The sequence below is a fragment of the Petromyzon marinus genome, unplaced genomic scaffold, assembly GCF_048934315.1.
Source record: "Petromyzon marinus isolate PM22_M1 ecotype Great Lakes invasive population unplaced genomic scaffold, UKy_Petmar_22M1.pri1.0 PM_Scaffold_567, whole genome shotgun sequence".
Taxonomy (NCBI): domain Eukaryota; kingdom Metazoa; phylum Chordata; class Hyperoartia; order Petromyzontiformes; family Petromyzontidae; genus Petromyzon; species Petromyzon marinus.
In genome coordinates this window covers 29,489-49,222 of record NW_027423576.1, presented here as the reverse complement: position 1 = coordinate 49,222, position 19,734 = coordinate 29,489, and the positions used below count along the sequence as shown (strand labels likewise).

General features: G+C 53.8%; 2 protein-coding genes across 2 annotated transcripts in view; one reads left to right on the top strand and one right to left on the bottom strand.

The window, feature by feature from the left end:
* Positions 1-833: 833 nt before the first annotated feature.
* On the bottom strand, positions 834-14,471 carry LOC142923482 (pre-mRNA-processing factor 17-like; the record flags this gene model as incomplete). Its single annotated transcript, XM_076064623.1, has 6 exons — positions 14,275-14,471; positions 10,968-11,054; positions 8,130-8,259; positions 4,839-4,925; positions 3,296-3,438; positions 834-921 (listed from the first exon to the last, which is right to left on the bottom strand). Coding segments are annotated over exons 1-6 (697 nt in total), but the record flags the coding sequence as incomplete, so codon positions are not given.
* A 3,643-nt stretch (positions 14,472-18,114) lies between these two features.
* The window catches only part of LOC142923481 (uncharacterized), a gene marked incomplete at its 3' end in the record, with an annotated part of 28,746 nt that continues 27,126 nt past the window's right edge, over positions 18,115-19,734 (top strand). The window contains exon 1 of the mRNA XM_076064622.1: positions 18,115-18,459. The remainder of the gene's footprint in view (positions 18,460-19,734) is intronic.

Sequence of the window (19,734 nt, the reverse complement as noted above, 5' to 3'; positions counted from 1 at the left end):
ACAACCACAACCAAAACACAAAACACAACCACAACAAAACCAAAAAACCAACCAACAACAAAACCAACACAAAACACAACCCCAAACAAACCACACCCCTCCCTCTCTCCCCACTCTCCCCACTCTCTCCCCACTCTCTCCTCTCCCCACTCTCTCCCCTCTTCTCCCACTCTCTCCCCCCACTCTCTCCCCACTCTCCCCCACTCTCTCCCCACTCTCTCCCCACTCTCCCCCCTCTCTCTCCCCACTCTCTCTCCCCACTCTCTCTCCACTCTCTCCACTCTCTGCCCTCTCTCCCACTCTCCCCACTCTCTCTCCACTCTCCCCCCTCTCTCCCACTCTCTCCCTCTCTCTCCCTCCTCTCTCCCCACTCTCTCCCCACTCTCTCCCCCCACTCTCTCCCACTCTCCCCCCACTCTCTCCCCACTCTCTCCCCACTCTCCCCCCTCTCTCTCCCACTCTCTCTCCACTCTCTCCACTCTCTGCCCTCTCTCCCCACTCTCCCCACTCTCTCTCCACTCTCCCCTCTCTCTCCCCACTCTCTCCCCTCTCTCTCCCTCTCTCTCCCCTCTCTCCCCACTCTCTCCCCACTCTCTCCCCACTCTCCCCACTCTCCCCACTCCCCACTCTCTCCGCCACTCTCTCCCCACTCTCTCCCCACTCTCCCCACTCCCCACTCTCTCCCCTCTCTCTCTCCACTCTCCCCACTCTCCCCACCCTCCCCACTCTCTCCCCACTCTCTCTCCCCCCACTCCCCCCACTCTCCCCACTCCCCCCACTCTCTCCCCACTCTCCCCACTCCCCCACTCTCCCCACTCTCTCTCCCCGCCCACCGTGTAGAATTGTCTTCTCCTCCACGGCCGCCTCCTCCTCCCTGCGGCCGCGTTTCTGCCTCTTGGCCGTGATCTCGTCCAGCTCCTTCTGCTCTCCTGCAACAACGCACAGGCGCAGACAAAGATCCCCCAGGTAGCCTTCAGCGGACCGCCGGGGCAAGTGCCGTTGGCGAACAGCGGCGGCGGTGCACGAGGGGGTGGGTGGCCAGCACCACGCCCGGCCGCCTTTGTCTCCCCAGTGGCGATGTTCACAACGCACCGCTACACCAGGTAACTCATTTGTTGAGGCTGAGTCGACCTAGGGTAGGCCCAGGACCGGTTCAGATAATCGGCACAGGCGGTGTTGGCCGTGAGCGGGAATTGAACTCGGGTCGCCAGGTTCGTAGCGCAGCGTAGCGCTAAGCACTGCACCACCGCTCCCCACACACACACACAGTGCGCTAACCACTGCACCACCGCTCCACACACAGTGCGCTTACCACTGCACCACCGCTCCCCACACACTCAGTGCGCTAACCACTGCACCACCGCTACAAACACACACACACACAGACACGCACACACATAGAGACACAGCACACACAGAGACACACACACACAGAGACACACACACAGAGGCACAGCACACACAGAGACACACACACACAGAGACACACACACACAGAGAGACACGCACACACAGAGACACAGCACACAGAGACACGCACACACAGAGACACACACACACAGAGACACGCACACACACAGAGACACACACACACAGAGACACACACACACAGAGACACACACACAGAGACACACACACAGAGACACACACACACAGAGACACGCACACACAGAGACACGCACACACACATAGAAACACAGCACGCACAGAGAGACACGCACACACAGAGACACACACACAGAGACACACACACACAGACACACACACACAGACACGCACACACATAGAGACACAGCACACACAGAGACACACACACAGAGGCACAGCACACACAGAGACACACACACAGAGAGACACGCACACACAGAGACACACACACAGAGACACACACACACAGAGAGACACACACACACAGAGAGACACGCACACACAGAGACACAGCACACAGAGACACGCACACACAGAGACACGCACACACAGAGACACACACACAGAGACACACGCACAGAGACACACACACAGAGACACACACACACAGAGACGCACACACACAGACACGCACACACACAGAGACACGCACACACAGAGACACGCACACACAGAGACACGCACACACACAGAGACACGCACACACACAGAGACACACACAGAGTTACACACACACAGAGACACGCACACACAAAGAGACACATAAAGAGACACACACACACAGACACACACACACAGACACACACACACAGACACACACACAGAGACACACACACAGAGTTACACACACACAGAGACACGCACACACACAGAAACACACATACAGAGACACACACACACACAGAGACACGCACACACACAGAGACAGACACACAGAGTCACACACACACACAAAGACACACACACACACAGAGACACGCACACACACAGAGACACACACACAGAGACACGCACACACACAGAGACACACGCACAGAGACACGCACACACACAGAGACACGCACACACACAGAGACACGCACACACACAGAGACACACACACAGAGTCACACACACACACACAAAGACACACACAAAGACACACACAAAGACACACACACACACACACAGAGACACGCACACACACAGAGACACACACACAGAGACACGCACACACACAGAGACACACGCACAGAGACACACACACAGAGACACGCACACACAGAGACACACACACACACAGAGACACGCACACACACAGAGACACGCACACACACAGAGACACGCACACACACAGAGACACACACACAGAGTCACACACACACAAAGACACACACACAGACAAAGACACACACACACACACACAGACACGCACACACACAGAGACACACACAGAGACACGCACACACACAGAGACACACGCACAGAGACACACACACAGAGACACGCACACACACAGATACACGCACACACACACACAGACACACACACAGAGTCACACACACACACACAGAGTCACACACACACACAGAGACACGCACACACACAGAGACACGCACACACACAGAGACACACACACACACAGAGACACGCACACACACAGAGACACGCACACACACAGAGACACACACACACACACAGAGACACGCACACACACAGAGACACACACACAGAGACACACACACACACAGAGACACACACACACACATGCAGCCTGGGTCTCACAACACTCAACTCCCCCATCAGTGAGACAACAACAACTCCTCTCTCCCCCCCCTCTCTCCCCCCCTCCCCCCTCCCTGCCCCCCCCCCCCCGCTCCCCGCTCACCAGCGAGGGCTTGGCCACGGGCCGCTCGTCCACGAACTTGGCCCAGGGCCCCAGGTAGGACTCCACGTTAGAGGGGTCGTCCTCCCTCTGTCTCCGCCGCCGGTCTCCCGGACGCTTCTTCATCGACTCAAACACCGTGATCCCTACACGCACACACACACACATACACACACGTACACACACACATGTACACACACACACACGTACACACACACACACGTACACACACATGTACACACACACACACGTACACACACATGTACACACACATACACACACACACACACGTACACACACACACACGTACACACACACACGTACACACACATGTACACACGTACACACACATACACACACGTACACACACACATGTACACACACACGTACACATACACACGTACACACACGTACACACACACGTACACACACACGTACACACACACGTACACACACACACGTACACACACACACGTACACACACACACACGTACACACACACACACGTACACACACACACGTACACACACACGTACACACACACACGTACACACACACGTACACACACACACGTACACACACACACGTACACACACACGTACACACACACACGTACACACACACACGTACACACACACACGTACACACACACACGTACACACACACACACACGTACACACACACACGTACACACACACGTGCACAAACACGTACACACACGTACACAAACACGTACACACACACACGTCCACAAACACGTACACACACAAACATTTACACACACACACGTACACGTACACACACACGTACACACACACGTACACACACACACGTACACAAACACGTACACACACACACACGTACACACACACACACACGCACACACACACACGTACACAAACACGTACACACACACACATTTACACACACACACGTACACACACACACATTTACACACACACACGTACACACACACGTACACGTACACACACACGTACACACACACGTACACACACGCACGTACACACACACGTACACACACACGTACACACACACGCGTACACACAAATCGTCGTCGTCGTCACCTTTATCATCATCGTCACCATCATCATCATCGTCATCCTCGTCACCATCGTCGTCATCGTCACCATCACCACTGCCATCGTCATCGTCGTCGTCATCAATCGTCGTAATCATCGTCGTCATCATCGTCATCATCATCATCGTCATCATCGTCGTCACCATCGTCGTCGTTATCAATCGTCGTCATCGTAATCATCGTCGTCATCATCGTCATCATCATCATCGTCATCATCGTCGTCATCATCGTCATCATCATCGTCGTCGTCATCGTCGTCATCGTCGTCGTCATCATCGTCACCGCTGTGACGAAGTCTCCTCCTTGGTATCCGTGTATCGGGGCGCACTGCGTCGCTACGCCGTGTTCACCACCACAGCTGGTGAACACAGAGGCCATACAGTGCGTACAGTCCATACAGTCGGTACAATCTATACAGTCCGTACAGTGCGTACAGTGCGCGCGTACCCTTCAGCTTCTCCGCCTGGTCCACGGCTCCCACGAACCTCTCGGCTGCTGGATCCACCAGGTCCACAGACGGGTCGAGAGCATAGCCTGGAACCCGACAGACCGGGTGAGTGTGAGTATGGGTGAGCTGGTGTGTGTGAGTATGGGTGAGCTGGTGGGTGAGCTGGCGGGTGGGTGTGTGGGTGTGAGTATGGGTGAGCTGGTGTGTGTGTGTGAGTATGGGTGAGCTGGTGGGTGAGCTGGCGGGTGTGTGTGTGTGTGTGAGTATGGGTGAGCTGGTGTGTGTGCGAGTATGGGTGAGCTGGTGGGTGAGCTGGTGGGTGGGTGGGTGTGAGTATGGGTGAGCTGGTGTGTGTGTGTGAGTATGGGTGAGCTGGTGGGTGAGCTGGCGGGTGGGTGTGTGGGTGTGAGTATGGGTGAGCTGGTGTGTGTGTGTGTGTGAGTATGGGTGAGCTGGTGTGTGTGAGTGTGAGTATGGGTGAGCTGGTGGGTGAGCTGGCGGGTGGGTGTGTGGGTGTGAGTATGGGTGAGCTGGTGTGTGTGTGTGTGTGAGTATGGGTGAGCTGGTGTGTGTGCGAGTATGGGTGAGCTGGTGGGTGAGCTGGTGGGTGGGTGGGTGTGAGTATGGGTGAGCTGGTGTGTGTGTGTGAGTATGGGTGAGCTGGTGGGTGAGCTGGCGGGTGGGTGTGTGGGTGTGAGTATGGGTGAGCTGGTGTGTGTGTGTGTGTGAGTATGGGTGAGCTGGTGTGTGTGCGAGTATGGGTGAGCTGGTGGGTGAGCTGGTGGGTGGGTGGGTGTGAGTATGGGTGAGCTGGTGTGTGTGTGTGAGTATGGGTGAGCTGGTGGGTGAGCTGGTGGGTGGGTGGGTGTGAGTATGGGTGAGCTGGTGTGTGTGTGAGAGTATGGGTTAGCTGGTGGGTGGGTGGGTGTGTTGGCGTGTGTGTGTGTGAGTATGGGTGAGCTGGTGAGTGTATGGGTGAGCTGGTGGGTGGGTGGGTGTGTGGGTGTGTGTGAGAGTATGGGTGAGCTGGTGGGTGAGCTGGTGGGTGGGTGGGTGTGTTGGCGTGTGTGTGAGTATGGGTGAGCTGGTGGGTGGGTGGGTGTGTAGGTGAGTGTGTGTGAGTGGGGAGCGATAGTGTAGTGGTTAGCGCGCTGCACTATGAACCTGGCGACCCGGGTTCGATTCCCGCTCACGGCCAACACCAGTGACGATTATCTGAACCGGTCCCGGGCCTCCCCTAGGTCGACTCAGCCTCAAATGAGTACCTGGTGCGGTGTGTAAACATTTCCACTAGGGAGACAAAGGCGGTCGGGCGTGGTGCTGGCCACCCACCCCCTCGTGTACTGATCCGGCCTTCATAGGTGCTCGCTAACAGCACTTGCCTCTACAGTCTGTTAAAGCTATATGGGGGATCTTTGTCTTTGTCTTTGTGTGAGTATGGGTGAGCTGGTGGGTGGGTGTGTGAGTATGGGTGCGTTGGTGGGTGGGTATGTGTGTGTGGGTGTGTTGGTGTGTGTGTGTGTGAACTGGTGGGTGGATGTGTGTGTGGGTGTGTGTATGGGTGAGCTGGTGGGTGGGTATGTGTGTGGGTGTGTGTGTGTTGGTTGCATAACGCTGTGTGGAAGCTACCTGGTCTGTCGCTCCGCACTAAGCTTCAGGTCTTCTCGGCGACGGTCATTCCCTCCATTCTCTACGGTTGCGAAACGTGGACCCCCCTAATGGAACATCTTCGCTGGTTAGAAACATTTAGGCTGGCCTGCCTACGATCCATCTTGGGTTTAACCAGACTGGATTGTGTGAGGAGCTCACAAATCCTTGAAAGATCTGGGCAAGGTCCCATCGGTGAGCTCCTCCGGCGGGGAAGGCTGCGTTGGCTGGGTCATGTAGCCCGCATGCCCAGCCACCGCATGCCGAAACAGCTTTTGTTCGGCCGGATCGAGGGGGCTAAACGGGTGAGGCACGGGCTAGAGAAGAGATGGAGTGATGTGGTACAGGAGGACATGGAGCTGAGTGGACTTGCCGATGACTGGTACCAGCGGTGTCAAGATCGGCCTCTGAGGAGGAGGCTCGTGAAGGACGCTACTGGGCAGTTGGAGGCAGTCGCCCTCCAACAACAACGGAGGGCGGAGCAGCGACGCTCACAACAACGAGCGGAGCGCCGGGTGGCTAAAGCACAGCAGGTTGGCACAGTAGGGGGCACAGGTGGTGCATCAGCCAGTCATCTCAGTCAGTCGATCCGTGACACTTGGGTCTGCCCTGTGACCTCCTGCCAGCGGGGCGTTCGACACTTCACGTGGCCTCAAGGTGCACATGGCCTGGCACAAGCGTCGTGGTGACGTCACCGCCACTTAGTGGCGAATGGCGGTTGTTGTTGTTGTTGTTGTTGTGTACGTGTGTGTGTGTACGTGTCTGTGTGTGTGTGTGTGTACGTGTCTGTGTGTGTAAATGTGTACGTGTGTGTGTACCTGTGTGTGTACGTGTGTGTGTACGTGTGTGTGAGTGGGGAGCGATAGTGTAGCAGTCAGCGATACGCTGCGCTACGAACCCGGCGACCCGGGTTCGATTCCCGCTCACGGCCAACACCGGTGACAATTATTTTAACCGGTCCTGGACCTTCCCTAGGTCGACTCAGCCTCAAATGAGTACCGGGTGTAGCGGTGTGTAGTGAACATCGCCACTGGGGAGACAAAGGCGGCCGGGGGTGGTGTTGGCCACCCACCCCCTGATGTGCCGTGCCGGTCGGCCTTCATAGGTACTCGCCAACAGCACTTGCCCCTACAGTCTGTTAAGGCTACACGGGGGATCTTTGTCTTTTTTTGGTGTGTGTGGTTATGGGTGGGTGTTGTTTATAATGATGATGATGTTTAAGATGATGATGTTGTTTGTGATGATGATGTTGTTTATAATGATGATGTTGTTTGTGATGATGATGTTGTTTATGATGTTGTTTGTGATGATGATGTTGTTGTTTATGATGATGTTGTTTATAATGATGTTGTTGTTTATGATGATGTTTATAATGATGATGATGTTGTTTTGATGATGTTGTTTATAATGATGTTGTTTGTGATGATGATGTTGTTTATGATGATGATGATGATGTTGTTTGTGATGATGTTGTTTATAATGATGATGATGTTGTTTATAATGATGATGTTGTTTATAATGTTGTTGTTTATAATGATAATGTTTATGATGATGATGTTGTTTATGATGATGATGATGTTGTTTATGATGATGATGATGTTGTTGTTTATAATGATGATGTTGTTTATGGTGATGGCCGTTACCGTAGCTGGTAAAAGTCCTCCGCTGCTGCTCGAACATGAAGTCGCTGAAGTGAGCCGCCTCCGTGAAGCCGGCCAGGGAGTTCCTCTCCGCCGACATTTGCTTGGTGCGGAATGGGTTGACGGGACCGACCTACGCGGGGCAGACAAACACAAAACAAAGATCCCCCGTATAGCCTTAACAGACTGTAGGGGCAAGTGCTGCTAGCGAGCAGCACCTATGAAGGCCGGAACGGTACACGAGGGGGTGGGTGGCCAGCACCACGCCCGACCGCCTTTGTCTCCCCCAGTGGCGATGTTTACTACACACCGCACCGGGTACTCATTTGAGGCTGAGTCGACCTAGGGGAGGCCCGGGACCGGTTCAGATAATCGTCACTGGTGTTGGCCGCGCGCGGGAATCGAACCCGGGTCGCCAGGTTCATAGCGCAGCGCGCTAACCGCTACACTATCGCTCGCCTTCAGACACACACAGACATACACACACACATACACATACATACAGACACACACAGACATACATACATAGAGACAACAACAACCGCCATTCGCCACTAAGTGGCGGACGTCACCACGACGCTTGTGCCAGGCCATGTGCACCTTGAGGCCACGTGAAGTGTCGAACGCCCGCTGGCAGGAGGTCACGGGCAGACCCAGGTGCCACGGGTCGACTGACTGAGATGACTGGCTGATGCACCACCTGTGCCCCCTACTGTGCCAACCTGCTGTGCTTTAGCCACCCTGCGCTCCGCTCGTTGTTGTGAGCGTCGCTCATCCGCCATCCGTTATTGTTGGAGGGCGACTGCCTCCAACTGCCCAGTAGCGTCCTTCACGAGCCTTCTCCACAGAGGCCGATCTTGACACCGCTGGTACAGTCATCGGCAAGTCCACTCAGCTCCACGTCCTCCTGTACCACATCACTCCATCTCTTCTCTGGCCCAGTGCCGCGCCCGTTAAGCCCCCTCGATCCGGTCGAACATAAGCTGTTTCGGCATGCGGTGGCTGGGCATGCGGGCTACATGACCCAGCAAACGCAGCCTTGCCTGCCGGTGGAGCTCACCGATGGGACCTTGCCCAGATCTTTCAAGGATTTGTGAGCTCCTCACACAATCCAGTCTGGTTAAACCCAGGATGGATCGTAGGTAGGCCAGCCTAAATGTCTCTAACCGGCGAAGATGTTCCATTAGGGGGGTTCACGTTTCGCAAGCGTAGAGAAAAGAGGGAATGACCGTGGCCGAGAAGACCTGAAGCGTAGTGCGGAGCGACAGACCAGGTAGCTTCCACACAGCGTTACGCAACAGATGAAAAGATATTGCCGCTCGACTGATTCGGAGTGAGACCTCTGCTGTTAAACTGGAGCCGGTCATAAGCACACTGCCCAGGTATGGGAAACTCTCCACTCTCTCCACAACTGCCCCATCACTGAATGGGAGTTGTGGGGGTGGAGTGTCCGATGGTACAAAATACCCAGGCAGGTGCTTAGTTTTGGTGGGGCTCTTAGTGGCACGCTCCAGTCTCAGCAGCAGCGTCTCCAACTCCTCCTCTGAATTATAAGCTATTACCAAATCATCGACATACATAACGTGGTTGAGCAATAGGGAGCCATCCCTTGACCGCACCCGGGCATCGATCAGCCTCCCATTATATCTGTACCAAATGGAGATTCCCCCGGTACAGCTATTGAAGGCTTCAAAAACTACGTGGTCAAAATAGATGTTAAATAATGTGGGAGCCAGAGGACATCCCTGTCGCACCCCAAGGTGTACAGGGAATGGCTCTGACTCCCGGCCACGTAGTTTTACCCGGGCCCGCTCACAATCATGAAGGTCCTTAATGATCGTGAGCAGAGGGTCAGGGACTCCAAAAGCACGAAGAACCCAGAGCCCAGGCCTACTGATGGTATCATAGGCCTTGACCAGGTCAATAAAGCAGAGATGTAGGTCTTGTTGGAATTCCCTACACCTCTGCTGTAGCAGACGGACAGAAAATATGGCATCTGTGCAGGACCGCCCTTTCCTGAAACCGCATTGGGGCTCCGCAAGCCTCTCCTCAGCGTGTCCTAGCAAGGATGTTAAATAATCCTTGCCAGGACCTTTCCCGGCACACTGAGGAGTGAGATGCCCCTGTAGTTGTTACAGTCTGTGCGGTCCCCCTTCTTAAAGAGGGGGACCACCAGGGCATCCTTCCAATCCTGCGGAACCCGTCCAGTGGTCCAGATTGTTGTTATGATGTCATATAGGGCAGTCTGTGCACAAACGCCACCCTCTCTCAGCATTTCGCTTGGGAGATCGTCTCTACCCGGTGCCTTTCCTGGTCTCAGACTCTGGATCGCCTTCAGTACTTCCTCAACAGATGGCACCTCGGCCAGCCACTCACAGGGGGTGACTTCTTCTTCCAATATTTGAGGCACCGCAGCCTCAGCAGGGTCATCCCCACTTTGTGTAGTATGTAGTGTATAGTGTAGTGTATAGTGAAGTATGTAGTGTAGTGCATCATGATGTATTTAGTGTATAGTGTAGTGTGTATTGCAGTGTATAGTGTAGTGTATAGTCAAGCGTGTAGCGTAGTGTATAGTGTAGTAATTAGCATCTAGTGTAGCGTGTATCGTAGTGTACAGTATAGTAATTAGTATATAGTGTAGCGTGTAGCAGACTGTATAGTGTTGTGTGCAGCATAGTGTATAGTGTAGTATGCAGTGTATAATGTAGTGTGGATGCAGATACAGGGAGGAAGAGATGGGGAGGGAGACGTGGAGAGAGGGGCGCCCGCGAATTCAAAGTCAAAGCTGTCGATTCTCAACCCGGCGGGAGGGAGGCTTGCGTTGTGAGGCGATGCGATCACCTCCGGAGCGAAGAGCGTCTCGTACGTGGGGTTGAACATCACTTCCCGGCAGCTCGGGTCCAGGTGCTTGCCTGTGTCCACCTCTTCCTGTAGCAACAGCAGCAGCAGCAATAGTATCGGAGTCGTTATCATCATCATCATCATCATTCACAATAATAACAACAGCAACATCGTGAATAGTAACAGCATCATCATGATCAACATCATCATTCACAGTAACAACAGCAACATAATGAATAGTAACAGCATCATCATGATCAACATCATCATTCACAGTAACAACAGCAACATCGCGAATAGTAACAGCATCATCATGATCAACATCATCATTCACAACAACAACGTGAATAGTAACAGCATCATCATGATCAACATCATCACCATTCATAATAATAATATCATCGGTAATAATAATAACAGCATTGGCATGATCGTCAACAGCATCATCATTCAGCATAACAGCATCATCATTAACATCATAAACAGAACCATCATCATTGACAACACCGTTCAAAAACAGCATCATCGTGAACAAAATCATTCATTAAGAGCAGCAGCAGCATCACAATGAAAATCATCATCAACATCATAATAAGCAGAAGAATCATTCATAACGGCATCACCATTAACGACTCCATTCAGATTTTACAGCATCACCATTCACGACAGAAATAAATCAACGCATCCACCAATAACACCGTGGCCTTAAAAGGCTAAATAAATATATTTGGCGACGTTTTGGGCAATGGCCCTTCTTCATAGTCACAGACGTGATATGTATTTACTGTACGTTGAACTTCATTCGCACCGTACGTAGCCAACCGTGCTAATCTATGGGTCTCTGTGGGTGTCTCTATGGGTGTCTCTATGGGTCTGGGTGTCTCTATGGGTCTGTGGGTCTCTGTGGGTCTCTGTGGGTCTCTGTGGGTGTCTCTATGGGTCTGGGTGTCTCTATGGGTCTGTGGGTCTCTGTGGGTCTCTGTGAGTCTCTGTGGGTGTCTCTATGGTCTGGGTGTTCTGTGGGTCTCTGTGGGTGTCTCTATGGGTCTGGGTGTCTGTGGGTCTCTGTGGGTCTCTGTGGGTGTCTCTATGGATCTTGGTGTTCTGTGGGTCTCTGTGAGTGTCTCTATGGGTCTGGGTGGGTGTCTCTATGGGTCTGGGTGTCTGTGGGTCTCTGTGGGTGTCTCTATGGGTCTGGGTGGGTGTCTCTATGGGTCTGGGTGTCTGTGGGTCTCTGTGGGTGTCTCTATGGGTCTGGGTGTCTGTGGGTCTGTGGGTGTCTCTATGGGTCTGGGTGTCTGTGGGTCTCTGTGGGTGTCTCTATGGGTCTGGGTGTCTCTATGGGTCTGGGTGTCTGTGGGTCTCTGTGGGTGTCTCTATGGATCTGGGTGTCTGTGGGTCTCTGTGGGTGTCTCTATGGGTCTGGGTGTCTGTGGGTCTCTGTGGGGGTCTCTATGGGTCTGGGTGGGTGTCTCTATGGGTCTGGGTGTCTGTGGGTCTCTGTGGGTGTCTCTATGGATCTGGGTGTCTCTATGGGTCTGGGTGTCTGTGGGTCTCTGTGGGTGTCTCTATGGGTCTGGGTGTCTGTGGGTCTCTGTGGGTGTCTCTATGGGTCTGGGTGTCTCTATGGGTCTGGGTGTCTGTGGGTCTCTGTGGGTGTCTCTATGGGTCTGGGTGTCTGTGGGTCTCTGTGGGTGTCTCTATGGGTCTGGGTGTCTATGGGTCTGGGTGGGTGTCTCCATGGGTCTGGGTGTCTGTGGGTCTCTGTGGGTGTCTCTATGGGTCTGGGTGTCTGTGGGTCTCTGTGGGTGTCTCTATGGGTCTGGGTGTCTGTGGGTCTATGTGGGTGTGTAAGTTGAACTTCTTTCACACCGTACGTAGCCAATCGTGCTAATCTCTGGAGATGGGGGGAGAGGGGGGTAGAGGGGGGGAGAGAGAGGTGGGGGATAGAGAGGGGGAGTAGATAGGGGGGGTAGAGATGGGGGAGAGGCGGGGGGGAGAGATGGGGGGTGGAGAGGGGGGTAGAGGGGGGGGTAGAAAGGGGGGTAGAGGGGGGGGGTAGAGAGGGGGGTAGAGAGGGGGGGTAGAGAGAGGGGGTAGAGAGGGGGGTAGAGAGGGGGGTAGAGAGGGGGGGTAGAGAGAGGGGGTAGAGAGAGGGGGTAGAGGGGGGGGGTAGAGAGGGGGGTAGAGAGGGGGGGTAGAGAGGGGGGGTAGAGAGGGGGGGTAGAGAGAGGGGGTAGAGGGGGGGGGGTAGAGAGGGGGGGTAGAGAGGGGGGGTAGAGAGAGGGGGTAGAGAGAGGGGGTAGAGAGGGGGGGTAGAGAGGGGGGGTAGAGAGGGGGGGTAGAGAGGGGGGGTTGAGAGAGGGGGTAGAGAGGGGGGGGTAGAGGGGGGGGGTAGAAAGGGGGGGTAGAGGGGGGGTAGAGAGAGGGGGTAGAGAGGGGGGTAAAGAGAGGGGGTAGAGAGGGGGGTAGAGAGGGGGGGTAGAGAGAGGGGGTAGAGGGGGGGGGGTAGAGAGGGGGGGTAGAGAGGGGGGGTAGAGAGGGGGGGTAGAGAGGGGGGGTAGAGAGAGGGGTAGAGGGGGGGGTAGAGAGGGGGGGTAGAGAGGGGGGGTAGAGGGGGGGGGTAGAGAGGGGGGGTAGAGAGGGGGTAGAGAGAGGGGGTAGAGAGAGGGGGTAGAGAGGGGGGGTAGAGAGGGGGGGTAGAGAGAAGGGGTAGAGAGGGGGGGTAGAGAGGGGGGGTAGAGAGGGGGGTAGAGAGAGGGGGTAGAGGGGGGGGGTAGAGAGGGGGGTAGAGAGGGGGGGTAGAGAGAGGGGGTAGAGAGGGGGGGTAGAGAGGGGGGGTTGAGAGAGGGGGTAGAGAGGGGGGGGGGTAGAGGGGGGGGGTAGAGGGGGGGTAGAGAGAGGGGTAGAGAGGGGGATAGAGAGAGGGGTAGAGAGGGGGGTAGAGAGGGGGGGGGGTAGAGAGGGGGGGTAGAGGGGGGGTAGAGGGGGGGTAGAGAGGGGGGGGTAGAGAGGGGGGGTAGAGGAGGGGGGTAGAGAGCCCCCACCTCTCTCTCCCCCCCTCTACCCCCCTCTCCCCCCATCTCCAGAGATTAGCACGATTGGCTACGTACGGTGTGAAAGAAGTTCAACTTACACACCCACATAGACCCACAGACACCCAGACCCATAGAGACACCCACAGAGACCCACAGACACCCAGACCCATAGAGACACCCACAGAGACCCACAGACACCCAGACCCATGGAGACACGCGCCGCGAGCCTTGCGAGATAAATTTTCGCGACTTCAATCGCCCGCGGGAACCTTCGTGGCGACTTCCGGCGCCGCGTTCAGGACGAGCGCCGTCTTCTGCTGAGGCGGCTGAAGCGGCTTGAGGTGGAGCGCGAGGCTCTCCTCGACGCCATCGCCCGCGTCACTCTCGTCACTGCCTCCCTCGTAAGCGACCAGCGACGAGGCGGCCGCCATCGCGATAACGGAAGTGACGGTGGTGTGGGAGGGGCGGGTGGGGGTAAAGGAAGTGACGTAGAAGGCCCCGCCATGTTGGTAAGGGAGAGCGGTGTGGGCGTCATGTTGGTAAGGTTTCAAGTTTCACGTCTTCGGTATATAGCCCTGTGAGCCATGCGGCTCTTGAATCGGGTGCAACCGCAACAAACAAAAAACATGAACAAGAAAGCATCTTAAAGTGGCTATGTGACTGTGGAAACAGCCAATTCCAGGAAAAAACAGCAAAGCCTTCCAGAAAAAGCACCGCATGTCAATGCTGTGTGTTAAGGAAGCGGTGTGAGGGAGGGGGCGCCATGTTGGTAAGGGGAAGCGGTGTTGGGATGGGGCGCCATGTTAGTAAGGAAGCGGTGTTGGGGAGCGATGAGTGTAGTGGGGGGGATCTCCATTTTGGTTAATGGTGGGGACAGCCATGTTGGTAAGGGATGGCACGGGGGAAGGGTGGCCGCCATGTTGGTAAGGGAGTGCGGGCGCCATCTTGGTATGGGCTGTCGTTACGTCACTACAGAATCTGAATCTTTATTCAGAACTGGACGAATCCGATGATCTATGAAGCTCTTTCTCACACTCACGTCATTGGTGTGGAGCATTACGTCTCCACGTTGGGACGCCGTATTGGTAAGGAATCCACGAGGTAACTTATAGAGTGACTACATGCTAATCTTAAACAATAACGTGTATCATTCGCCAACAATTTAAAAATTAATTCTAGATTAGATACAGCGAACTTTTTTGTTCTGTCTGTTCCACCTGAAGACGGAAGCTTGTGTTGCCTCCGAAACGTCGTGATTTAATGTAGTTGTTTTATTTTATTTTACCTACGTGACTTTACCGAATTTAAAAATTGTAATATTATTTTTCATCAGGGCCCTATGGTATTTAAAAGTGCAATCTTCAACCCTTATTTTCTGCATTCTGTCTCTCTAAAGAAGGGCCTTTTGACGTCTGTGAAAAAAAAGATAATTTTATCTCATCGGATTCCTCCAGTAGAAAACAGGTCCCTGCAGGGTGGGCTGGTAGGACAAGTCTCTGCGCTGTCCATTGCTGATTTTACACCCAACAGCACGAGATTTCACTTCGTTGAAGTATTGAAAGGGGACGGACGGACGGACACATTAATCTATTGCAGGCTGGTACACTCAGTTTACAACTTCGTTCCTACCAGTATTAGTTGTATTATAAAAGCCACACACACTGTTATACTGGTAGGAACCTCTGCGGCTGGGTGGGGTGGGTGGGGAGGGGCTGGGTGGGGAGGGTGGGGCTGGGTGGGGAGGGGGGGCTGGGTGGGGAGGGGCTGGGTGGGGAGGGTGGGGCTGGGTGGGGAGGGGGGGCTGGGTGGGGAGGGGCTGGGTGGGGAGGGTGGGGCTGGGTGGGGAGGGGCTGGGTGGGGAGGGGCTGGGTGGGGCTGGGTGGGGAGGGGCTGGCTGGGGCTGGGAGGGGCTGGGTGGGGCTGGGTGGGGAGGGTGGGGAGGGTGGGGCTGGGTGGGGAGGGTGGGGCTGGGTGGGGAGGGTGGGGCTGGGTGGGGAGGGTGGGGCTGTGTGGGGCTGGGTGGGAGGGGTGGGGCTGGGTGGGGAGGGAGGGGCTGGGTGGGGAGGGGCTGGGTGGGGAGGGTGGGGAGGGGCTGGGTGGGGGGTGGGAGGGGTGCGGCTGGGTGGGGAGGGGCTGGGTGGGGAGGGAGGGGCTGGGTGGGGAGGGAGGGGCTGGGTGGGCAGGGGCTGGGTGGGGAGGGAGGGGCTGGGTGGGGAGGGTAGGGAGGGGTGGGGCTGGGTGGGGGGTGGGGCTGGGTGGGGGGTGGGGCTGGGTGGGGAGGGTGGGGCTGGGTGGGGAGGGGGGGCTGGGTGGGGAGGGGCTGGCTGGGGCTGGGAGGGGCTGGGTGGGGCTGGGTGGGGAGGGTGGGGAGGGTGGGGCTGGGTGGGGAGGGTGGGGCTGTGTGGGGAGGGTGGGGCTGGGTGGGAGGGGTGGGGCTGGGTGGGGAGGGAGGGGCTGGGTGGGGAGGGGCTGGGTGGGGAGGGGCTGGGTGGGGGGTGGGAGGGGTGCGGCTGGGTGGGGAGGGGCTGGGTGGGGAGGGAGGGGCTGGGTGGGGAGGGAGGGGCTGGGTGGGCAGGGGCTGGGTGGGGAGGGAGGGGCTGGGTGGGGAGGGAGGGGCTGGGTGGGGAGGGAGGGGCTGGGTGGGGAGGGAGGGGCTGGGTGGGCAGGGGCTGGGTGGGGAGGGAGGGGCTGGGTGGGGCTGGGTGGGGGTGTGGGCTGGGTGGGGGGTGGGGCTGGGTGGGGGGTGGGGCTGGGTGGGGGGTGGGGCTGGGTGGGGGGTGGGGCTGGGTGGGGGGTGGGGCTGGGTGGGGGGTGGGGCTGGTCACCCCGTGGTGCCCCCCTTATAAAACTCAACGTTTAACCGACTCACGCCGGCTTGTGCCTGCCCTCACAGTCGGGCATATTGTGCTGAACACACCACGTGGTGGTGCCGCCCGTTGTTGACCCTGGCCATTGACCGAGCAACCCAACGTTCCTACCAGCTCCCTCCGCAGTAAGAATTGTGTTTATTGACGAGTGTGTTTAAATATTCTTAGCTCTTTCGGTAAAGTCACGTTGAAGGGAAACAATACAATAATAAAATATATATAAGTCCTGTTGTTTATTCTAGATTTAAAGCTTTCGTGACTGCTAGGATCCATACTCTTTGGTTCTATTGGGTAAAGTCACGTAGGTGAAAATAAAATAACAAAAAATCACGACGTTTCGGCCACAACACAAGCGGCCTTCATCAGGTGAAGGGACGAGACTCCAGCGCTGTCCTCCAGACAGTCTCGTCCCTTCACCTGATGAAGGCCGCTTGTGTTGTGGCCGAAACGTCGTGATTTTTAGTTATTTTATTTTCACCTACGTGACTTTACCCAATAGAACCAAAGAGTATAAAGTCCTGTTGTTGTTCGTTATTCATTAGTGTTGTAGGTTTTTTTTTTACCAGAAGAAATAAAATCAACTTTAAATGTGATGGCATTTGCAGAGACTCCTCCTCGATCTCTTTCCTGGACGGAACTACTTCCCCTCCCCCTCCCCCGCGCGGATGTACACATCCATAATGGCCCCCACCCCTCCCATCACGATCCAATGGCAGTCTTCACATCCCGAACCGCATCACTCACTCCGCTCCACAACCCCGCCCCAGCGGCGCTTCACCCGCGGAGGGATATTACCGACACCACCACCCCCCCATCCACAATGCGAATCGGATGATATTCTTGGTTCTTTCGGTAAAGTCACGTAGATAGAAAACAAAACAAATATAATAACATAAAAATAACGAATTCTTTGAAAATAATAAAAGCAAAAAGAACACAATAAAAACACTAATATAAAATAATACATTTAAAATAATAAAAGCTTTTATTATTTTAAATTTAATAATAATAAATAATAAAAGCTTCTATTATTTAAAATTTATTATTTATATTTTCTAATCTTTTACATATTTTAATTTTATTACATTCTTGGGTCTTTCGGTAGATAGGTTCTTTATTTTCTATTAATTATTATTTTTAATTCTATTTTAGTATTTTTATTGTGGGGGGTTTTTTTGTTGTTGCTTTTATTATTATTTTGTACCTATCGACGTGACTTTTTTTACCGAAAGACCCTAGGATATGAATTCCTGCAGTCACCGAAAGTTTTAAGTTAAAAAATGCGAATCAGATGATGATGATGCTGATGATGCGGATGATGATGATGCTGATGATGAGGAAGAAGAAGAAAGTAGTCCCGGCATTAATTAAATTAATAAAACCGCGGCAAGGCCTGAGGTGGGACGGCGGTGGAGGCGCTGGCAGAGAGGAGAGAGGCGGATGCCGCGAAAACCTTGAAGCGATCGACAAATAATCTCGCACAAAGTTTAGCTTTTTTTTTTTAACGCGACGAACGAACGGAATCGCGACGGCGGCTGTGGATTTTACCTCGTAAAACGAACTTTGGAAAAGTCTGCGCCGAGGCAGGTAATTGATAAAGCCTGTGGGGAGGGGAGGCGGGGTCGGTCGGTCTTTACCCCCCCTCTTGCCTGACCGGTGGCCGAGGCTTTGATCCGTCGGGCCCGAAGGCCGCGACGGGGGTTCGGGGGTTAGGGGTTGGGGCCTGTAAGTCTTTCGTTCTTTCGGTAAAGTCACGCAGGTACAAAATAAAGCGATTTATTTTAAATAAAGTATTTTATTTTCTGCCTGCGTGACTTTACCGAAAGAACCGAAGGGTTTGGGATTCCTGCAGTCCACGAGAGCTTCAAATGAAGTGTTTCCAAGTTGAATAGACACCCGAGTTTAGTTGTTGTTGTTCTAGTTTTACCGTCTTAACGCGTTTTGTTCAATTTTATGAGGGAAGAATGTGTACAAAATAATGTTATTGTAATTTTACGGGGGTGGGTGGGGGGGTGGAAATATATATTTTTAAACCGACAGAAAATTTAAAGTTTTTCTTGTTTCCATAGTTTTGTTGCGACGAGTTGTCGATTAATCGAAACGTCTCGACGTTTCGGGCATTGCCCCTACCTCTTTCGTGAGGGTGGACACCCTCTCTCTCTCTCCCCCCTCGAGCGGTTTCGATCTCCGGGAGCGCCACTTGGAACGCGGGCGCGGCGTGGGCATCGTGGCTGTCAAAGCCCTCCGTAGTCACCACGTCTATCTCCATTGTGATGGGACACTGTACACTACACTATACACTACACACTATACACTACACACTATACACTACACACTATACACTACACTATACACTACACTATATACTATATACTACACTATATACTATACACTACACTATACTATACACACTACACTATACACTACACTATATACTATACACTACACTATACACTACACTATACACTACTATACATTACACTATACACTACACTATATACTATACACTGCACTATACACTACTACACTATACACTACACTATACACTACACTATACACTATATACTACACTATACACTACACTATACACTACTACACTATACACTACACTATACACTACACTATATACTACACTATACACTACACTATACACTACTACACTATACACTATACTATACACTACACTATACACTACTACACTATACACTACACTATACACTATACTATACACTACACTATATACTACACTATACACTATATACTACACTATACACTACACTATACACTACTACACTATACACTACACTATACACTACACTATACGCTATACACTACGCTATACACTACGCTATACACTTCGCT